This window comes from Hydra vulgaris, chromosome 13 (genome assembly GCF_038396675.1).
Source record: "Hydra vulgaris chromosome 13, alternate assembly HydraT2T_AEP".
NCBI lineage: Eukaryota > Metazoa > Cnidaria > Hydrozoa > Anthoathecata > Hydridae > Hydra > Hydra vulgaris.
This window is the reverse complement of record NC_088932.1, coordinates 59,866,016-59,875,598: the sequence shown is the minus strand read 5'-3', so window position 1 is coordinate 59,875,598 and position 9,583 is coordinate 59,866,016. Positions and strand designations below refer to the sequence as shown.

The window sequence follows — 9,583 nt, the reverse complement described above, 5'->3', positions numbered from 1 at the left end:
GCTGAAGGAAAAAGTGAAAAAAATCAAAGATGAAATCAAATCAGTTCATGTAGATATTTATAAGTGTATAGGTATGTCTTTTGATGGTGCAAGCAATATGCAAGGAATAAACAAAGGAGTTGTAACACATGGCAACATATATTTATTGTGGATCTCATGGAACAAATCTGGTTATGTAAGTTTGTGCAAAATCTTTTGTTGTTTTTGTTCACTTTTTTGGAACAGAAATCAAGCCTGGTAATGTGCAGAAATTAAAGACTTTCCTATACGGAAACTCAAGGAAACGAAATAATATTTTTAAGAAGTGCAAATCTCTTCTTGAGGATGTGAATCAATCTATTGAACCAAAGTGTTTGTTTCAGTGCCTTACAAAATGCTACCGACCAACTGCTGACACTATACCAGGCAGTAATCGATTGCCTTGAACAAGTTTCAAATGACATGGAACTTAAAATGTATATTCAAAGTGAAGCACAAGGTCTTTTATCCCGATTTCAGTCATATGAAACAATTGTGACTTAATGTCTCTTCAAAGAAATTTTTACTATCTTGGGTCCCCTAAATAAAATTCTTCAAGGAGAAACAGTTGATTTTTTGTTTGCTATAATGTCTGTTGATGTATCACTGGAAAAGCTTCAAGTATCAAGGGACAGTGCTGACCAAAATGCTATTTTATCTGCTGTTAGAGTTACAACTGAAGCTCAGTTTGAACAGCAAATATTTGTCGAGAATAGGACTCGCAGAAAGAAACGACTGGACTTCAATGAAACAGAAGTTGAGCAACTTACTCAGGCTAAAGATCGGTGGCTGGCAGAAGTGTTTTATACTCTAGTGGATTCAGCAACTGCAATTCTTGTTGACAAATTTTCTTTACAGCGGAAATTTTTAGAAAGCATAGACATCTTTTATTGAAGAATATGAGTGAAGATATTAGTCATAATTTTCATAACTCTAATTCACAAGAAAAAATTCAATCAGTGCTTAAAAAATTAAAAATTGGTATCAGTTTAAATGAATTCACTACTGAAATAGTTGATTTTGTGGAGATCTACAGAAAGGCTGCTGAGAAGGATAACAAAACTTTGCCTTCTTGCCTCACCACTTACAATTTTATGCTGTAAACTATGTTAGATGCTGCATTCCATTCTGTTGCAGTTCTATACAAGATATTTAGTTCAATTCCAATAAATTTAGCATGAGAGAGTTTTCAGCAAACTGAAACTTATCAAAACTTGTCTAGCAAATCGGTTGGCATCATAACATGTTGGGGGTCGCGTTCTCTTGTCAGTGGAACATGAGAAAATGTGGAAATTGACCCATTCAGACATAATAAAAAACTACGCTGATACAAATGAGTTACGTAATATTTTGTATCCATGAAAAACTTTTTTTAGTATAAATATAATTTTCCTTGATCAGTTATATTTCTCACGTTAAAAGTACTTCAGCGGGCCCCTCTTCTGGAAATTCGTACCTGCTTTTTAGATGCCACCACGTCTCTGAGGTAATTCATGTATATTTGCTTCGTATGTAGATTGGTAATAAACAATATACATCAATTTATTAGGCATATAAAAGGACATGAAATTACTGGTTCATTGAAACTCCCGTTTCGTTGTATGCAAATGCAATGCAGTAGCACGTTTTCAACACTGTATAATTTATGCCGACATTTGAAATCATATCACCTTAATACTTTTGATAGCAATGTAAGTTGTCTTGTTGAAAGATTTACAGAAAGTATTCGTACTTTTGAAAGCAATGGAAGTTGTTGAGGTGAAAACTGTAAAAAAGGTAATTATAACTTTGATTTGGATAATACAATTAGCAATGAAAACAATTTGGATCAAATTGTTGATAATGAAAATAATTTTAATAATACTAATAATAATATTGATAAATTGTACACTCAACAAGCAAGTAATGAAGAAAACTATGCAGTTGCTGTTGCAATGGTTGCAGAACTCAGAGCTAATAGTAGTATACCATTCTGTGTTATGCCTGATATTATTTCTTCATATAATGTCATGACACACTGTTCTCTTTCAGATTTATCAAATAAAATATGTTTAACAGTTCAGGAAATAAAAGGCATTTCAGAAACAAGCAAACAAGCACTTCTCAATAAATTGATGCCAATATTAGATAATGCTAGGTCTCCCTTAGAATTCATTAAAACAAGATATCAGCAAGATTCCTTTTTTGAAAAACATCAACTTTACGCAAAACCTGAATCTGTTTTATTTGGGCAAAGTTTTGAGTGCCATAATGGTAAAGATAGATTGATGTATGATTCCTTTCAATATGTTTCTATTGAAGCAACCTTACGATCATTGTTGCTAGATAATGATTTTTGTTCACTCCTTTTTAAAGCTCCTACACAAAATTTTGATTTAGCTGAGTTTTATGACGCTAATTTGTATGCATCCCATTCATTATTTGCTGATAAGAATAAAAAGTCTGTTATGATTCAGTTATTTTATGATGGCATGGGAACAACAAATCCATTACGTGGACAATCTACTTTATTTAATATAGGAGTGTTCTATTATACTTTTAAAAACTTACCAAATAATTTAAATTCATGTTTTTCTAATGTTCATTTGCTGGCTTTGTGCTACTCTGAAGATTTAAAATATTTTGGATTTGATCTTGTTTTAAATAAATTTAAAGCTGAGATAACAAAACTTCAAAATATTGGTTTCAATCGCGTATTTCCATTATTAGGTAGGCAAACTGTGTATGTTTATATTATTCTTATATATGTTTTGTATGTTTATATTATATATATATATATATATATATATATATATATATATATATATATATATATATATATATATATATATATATATATATATGTATATATATATATATATATGTATATATATATATATATATATATATATTATTATTTGTTATTGCTCTGTTCTTTTAAGAACATTGAGATCTCTATTTTATAGAATACATTTTTTTGTAGTGTAACTTTTTTGTATAGTTTTATATTAGGCCTATACTATATTATTCATATAGTATTTTAGGTGAGCAAACAATTTATGTTGGTTTATGTCAAGTTGCCTGTGACAATTTGGCTTTAAATGGCATTTTTGGGTTGATTGAATGTTTTTCAGCAAAGTATTTTTGCTCTATGTGCTATGCAAAACAAAGTGACATTCAGAATTTATTTACTGAAGATAAATTTACTTTAAGAACTGTTGAGTCACATCAACAGGATGTTCAAAATTTAATGCAAACGGAAAATGCTGTAGTTAACCATGTAAGAGGAGTTAAAAAAGATTCTGTTTTAAATAAAATTCTAGACTTTCATATTACTAATAACTTTGCAATTGATCCTATGCATTCAATTCTAGAAGGACTAATTCCTATTAACCTTGCAGCCGTTCTTACAAAAATTTGTAAAGAAAAAAAGATTTTTACTATTGACATATTAAATAAGAGAATGTCAAATATCTTTAGTATGATAAATACTGACAAACGAAATAAACCTCCTGCAATATTCAAAATTGACGAAAATAAAATACATCCTTCAATGAAAGCAATGCAAATGTGGGCATTTTTTCGGTTTTTGCCACTTGCTGTTGGCGATTTGATAAACGAAGATGACAAACAATAGATTTTTTTCATTCAAATTTGCAATTTAGTTGATATTTTATTAGCTCCTAAGTTTACATATGGTATGATAACCGTGCTTCGTGATCTCATTAAAGAACATTTACAATCTTTCAAGGAACTCTTTCCAGATTTAAAACTGCGACCAAAGCAACATTTTTTGGTTCATTATCCAAACATTATTTTTCAAAGTGGCCCTTTGATAGGAATGCGTTGCTAACGGTATGAGCTTAAAAATTCATTTTTCAAACGATCGGCTCATATTGTTTGTAATTTTACAAACATTTGCTATACACTTGCTTACAGGCATCAATATAATTCTTTACTTTCTAAATTGACTAAGCAACACAATAGAGAAATACATTTAGTATCAAAGCATAAATATTCGAAAAGATTATTATCTCGTTATTTCTATAAATAAAGATGGTTTGCCAATTTTTGGAAAAGTCGAGGCTTTTGTTAATGTAGAAAATTCACTTATATGGCTTGTTGTTGTTTCTTTAATGGAGACTGTAGGATTTGTTGACCATATTTTTTCTTATGAAGTTAAATCTTACAGTGATGAGATTTTTGAAATCTTAAGTTTCAATACTTTGCTTGACGAACATTCACTTCCTGGATATGTTGTTAGATGCACAAGTTCAAACGAAATTTTAAATAAGACATTTATTCCTATGCTTTATAAATTGTTTTAGTTCTATTTATTAAATTGCTGCGTGCATCAATAGATTTTTATCAAATATTTTCTGTTGTCTTTTTTTTGTTCAAAAAATGTGTTTTAATTTAATTAACTTTAACCATTTAAAAAATAACATAACAGTTTTATCACATACTAATTAATGTTTGATTTTGTTATTTTTGTAACTAGTTTCAATTGGTAACGCAATAAATTTATTTAAAAGAAAAATGAATTCATTAGAAGAGAAGCTATGTGAAGTACTAAAAGTAGACAGATTGCCACAAGAATTAGTAACCAAACTATTAGGTATTTATATATAAATTTTATTGATTATTAAAAAAAGTTTATTTATCTTAATAAAAACGTAAAAAATTAAGACGAATATCAATTGACTTCTGTCTTTAAGGAGGCAGCTTTATTTCATGCCACTTCTTCAATGTTGATTTTAATTTTAGTTTTTAAAATTTTTTCTTAAACTATTTTAATAACAAATCTTATAATTCTAAAATTCTGGTTGCAGTAATGTGAATTATAATACTTTGATATGTTTTTATAATTTTAGTTTTTGTAATCAATTTACAGAAATGTAATATTTATATTCTAAAATTTATTTTAGAAGAAGCAATGGATCTCAATTCCTTTGTATTAGTAAATGAAAATGATTTGGTTGAACTAGGTTTTAAAATGGGACAGAGAAAACTTATAATACCGTGGTTGCAGTCATGTGCAGTTGTACCTATAATTGGTTTCTTTCAGCCTCAAGCTGAAACATTACATGAATTATCACCAGTGCTAAACTTAATAGCTGCACCAATTCAGAGAAATATCCCATTCACACCCTCTAGTAATGTATAAACTTTTTTATTTAAAATATTTGTTAAAGAGAGAATCATTAGTATAGGATCTATCATATGTTTTTAAATTAAATAGTTATATCCTGTGAAAGAGGTACTCTTTAAGAATGACAACAGTTCCGCAAATGTTCACGGCCCAACACTCGTGACAAAGTTATTAAGAGGTGAAATATATTCAATACAAGAAAGACACTTTTTAGTGCGAATTTTAGGTCGATATCTTATGGAGGTTGCAAAAGTGTTAGTATATTTGTATCAATATTTTATCTTTTTTGTATTTGTTAATATGTTTATTATAATAGTTTCATATTAAATGTTACTTTGTTTAGAAAGGATATGCCCTCAAAGGAGGAAAAATTAGTTACGGCTGTTTCCATAGTGGCAGGTTTCCCTTGTCTAAAAAGTAAACTTACGGAATCTGGTCATGTAAGTGTTTTAGGATTTATTATGTTGTTTCATTAAAATGTGAATTATTCTATGCATTTACAAACCTTTTGATTTTCTATAAAATAAATTATGTTTTATACATTAAGGAGTATTTTTATTGTGGAAAATCTCATACTGGCCATATTGAGATTTATGTTAGACAACGGCGCTCAAGATCTAAACAAATAATCACAAAATGGAATCATAGGAAAGAAATGCAGGTTTTTAATAAATCTAGTATGTACGTAGTATTTAATACATTTTTAGCATGAGTGATTGTGTCAATTTTTTTGATTCATTACTTTTATTAGACCACATTGTCGAGAACTTGTCGGTGAAGAAAATTGCGAAGTTGAACGTATGCTCCGAGAACGTCGTCCAACAGCTCTTAACCAAGAAGAGCTGCTGCACATGATGGCTGAGTCACGAATCTTTCGAAGAGATTGGATCTTAAACATAAAACCAAATGCTACTCTTATCCTGAAAAGATATCCGAGGTTTTTGGATATGAATGAAACTGCAAGTTTTTTATTAAAATTCTTCTAAATCTTATAAATTGGTTTCAAATTTAAATTAATCTATTTAAATCTATGCTGCGTTTATATTTGCATGAGCTTTTTGAAGTTATATCCAAGGTGTGTTTTAATTTGTATTATGTTCTTGTTTAGATACGGCAAGAGTTTTCTTTTTTAGTTGGAGAATTTAAAGATATTCGAAATCAATGGTCATTATGTAGAGATACAATTTTACAACTTGCAGTTACTGCTTCGGAAAAAGATGAAGATTTGAAAGAAGAGTTATTTTGTATTAGTGCTGTTGAAAATGAATTTGATGAAGGTATTAATTAAATTATTAATTGAAGCTTTTTTTAGAAATTGAAATTTTTTTTTATATTAAAGGTAATGGAATGTATACATGTTATAAAAAGCCTTTTTTTATTAGCAAAAAAAATAATTGTATCTTTTAAAGCACTACCGTATTTATTGCCATCTCCGCCAAAGAGAGGAAAAAAGGAACATAGAAAGTCTGGTAAAGCAACATCGATGCGTTTTATTGTTGAACTTGAGGTTAGTATTTGGTTTTTTGTTTCTTTTCTACAGCTTTTATTTCTGATATTTCTTATATTTTTTCATTACTGGATTTAAAAATAATAACTTATCCGACCTAGCCAAGTTTTGCAAAAAAATCTGTAAAATAGTGTCATTTTTCCAAAAACTAAACAAAAATTTGGAAACCTTGTGGAACTTTTAACTTAATTCATATATGAATTAAAATAAAAGTTTTACAACATTTCCAAATTTTCGTTTAGTTTTTGGGAAAATGTCACTATTTTACAGGTTTTACCACTCTAAAACCGCATACAAAATTTTTACAAGTTATATATAACTTGTAAAAGTTAGTGAGTATTTGGTTTTTTGTTTCTTTTCTACAGCTTTTATTTCTGATATTTCTTATATTTTTTCATTACTGGATTTAAAAATAATAACTTATCCGACCTAGCCAAGTTTTGCAAAAAAATCTGTAAAATAGTGTCATTTTTCCAAAAACTAAACAAAAATTTGGAAACCTTGTGGAACTTTTAACTTAATTCATATATGAATTAAAATAAAAGTTTTACAACATTTCCAAATTTTCGTTTAGTTTTTGGGAAAATGTCACTATTTTACAGGTTTTACCACTCTAAAACCGCATACAAAATTTTTACAAGTTATATATAACTTGTAAAAGTTAGTGATTCTCTTTTTTATAGGATTTTATTGCGGTTTTATTAAACACCCAAATATTTTTATTATAACTTTGTACTAACACTCTTATGCCGCATCTAATCTGATATAGTTTTGAATTTGACAGAATTGCTGTATAAGACCAAACATTAGTGCAGTAGCTTCATTAGGTTCCACGTAGTTACTTAAATTAATGTAGAAATTCAAATAGATTAGATACAACAATAGAGCAAATGTATTAAGTTATCCTTAACGCTAGGGTTTAAATTAAGCCGAATATTACTTTTTTCTATAATATGACAGTTGATGCTGCTGTTGAAGTCTTAAATCTAGATGGGTGCAAGCAGCCATTAATTTTATTACTAGGATCAGCAATGTATATCAAAGTTGATTTGAATGCTATATTGGTTGAAGATGTCAATTCTTTTCCCGAGGTGGTATTACTTTTTTTGGCAACGTTTTACGTTTTTGACCTGAAGTATCCGGATGAGTTGCTAGTGCTATTTTCGTTACTTGAAAAGATTTGTGGCATCCCAGCAACAATACATAGTTCAATTGCAAATGACTTATTTAGACTACTGAACCTTGAGTAAACTTATATTTAACCAAGATAATATTTGTTAGGCTTTTTGACGACAATATTAATTTTCTATGATATTTTCTATGTTTATTTGACTTTGGCGTTCTTTAATTCCGGATAAATTTTCTATAGTTTGGTTATAAAAAAATAAAAATTATAGATTTTCTATAGTTTGGTTATAAAAAAATAAAAATTATAGATTTTCTATAGTTTGGTTATAAAAAAATAAAAATTATAGATTTTCTATAGTTTGGTTATAAAAAAATAAAAATTATAGATTTTCTATAGTTTGGTTATAAAAAAATAAAAATTATAGATTTTCTATAGTTTGGTTATAAAAAAATAAAAATTATAAATTTTCTATAGTTTGGTTATAAAAAATAAAAATTATAGATTTTCTATAGTTTGGTTATAAAAAATAAAAATTATAAATTTTCTATAGTTTGTTTATAAAAAATAAAAATTATAGATTTTCTATAGTTTGGTTATAAAAAAATAAAAATTATAGATTTTCTATAGTTTGGTTATAAAAAAAATAAAATTATAGATTTTCTATAGTTTGTTTATAAAAAATAAAAATTATAGATTTTCTATAGTTTGGTTATAAAAAAATAAAAATTATAGATTTTCTATAGTTTGGTTATAAAAAAAATAAAATTATAGATTTTCTATAGTTTGGTTATAAAAAAATAAAAATTATAGATTTTCTATAGTTTGGTTATAAAAAAATAAAAATTATAGATTTTCTATAGTTTGGTTATAAAAAAATAAAAATTATAGATTTTCTATAGTTTGGTTATAAAAAAATAAAAATTATAGATTTTCTATAGTTTGGTTATAAAAGAATAAAAATTATAGATTTTCTATAGTTTGGTTATAAAAAAATAAAAATTATAGATTTTCTATAGTTTGGTTATAAAAAAATAAAAATTATAGATTTTCTATAGTTTGGTTATAAAAAAATAAAAATTATAAATTTTCTATAGTTTGGTTATAAAAAAATAAAAATTATAGATTTTCTATAGTTTGGTTATAAAAAAATAAAAATTATAGATTTTCTATAGTTTGGTTATAAAAAAATAAAAATTATAGATTTTCTATAGTTTGGTTATAAAAAAATAAAAATTATAGATTTTCTATAGTTTGGTTATAAAAAAATAAAAATTATAGATTTTCTATAGTTTGGTTATAAAAAAATAAAAATTATAAATTTTCTATAGTTTGGTTATAAAAAAATAAAAATTATAGATTTTTTATAGTTTGGTTATAAAAAAATAAAAATTATAGATTTTCTATAGTTTGGTTATAAAAAAATAAAAATTATAGATTTTCTATAGTTTGGTTATAAAAAAATAAAAATTATAGATTTTCTATAGTTTGGTTATAAAAAAATAAAAATTATAGATTTTCTATAGTTTGGTTATAAAAAAATAAAAATTATAGATTTTCTATAGTTTGGTTATAAAAAAATAAAAATTAAGATTTTCTATAGTTTGGTTATAAAAAATAAAAATTATAGATTTTCTATAGTGTGGTTATAAAAAATAAAAATTATAGATTTTCTATAGTTTGGTTATAAAAAAATAAAAATTATAGATTTTCTATAGTTTGGTTATAAAAAAATAAAAATTATAGATTTTCTATAGTTTGGTTATAAAAAAATAAAAATTATAGATTTTCTATAGTTTGG

General features: G+C 26.1%; 1 protein-coding gene across 1 annotated transcript; it reads left to right on the top strand.

The window, feature by feature from the left end:
* Positions 1-917: 917 nt before the first annotated feature.
* Positions 918-6,452, top strand: LOC124815486 (uncharacterized). The gene is made up of 10 exons (XM_065816176.1): positions 918-1,117; positions 1,568-1,635; positions 1,777-2,727; positions 4,499-4,615; positions 4,926-5,158; positions 5,240-5,403; positions 5,493-5,589; positions 5,697-5,806; positions 5,901-6,108; positions 6,258-6,452. The coding sequence occupies exons 1-10, from the start codon at positions 918-920 to the stop codon at positions 6,435-6,437; spliced, it is 2,328 nt and encodes a 775-aa protein (XP_065672248.1). The 3' UTR covers positions 6,438-6,452.
* Positions 6,453-9,583: the final 3,131 nt, after the last annotated feature.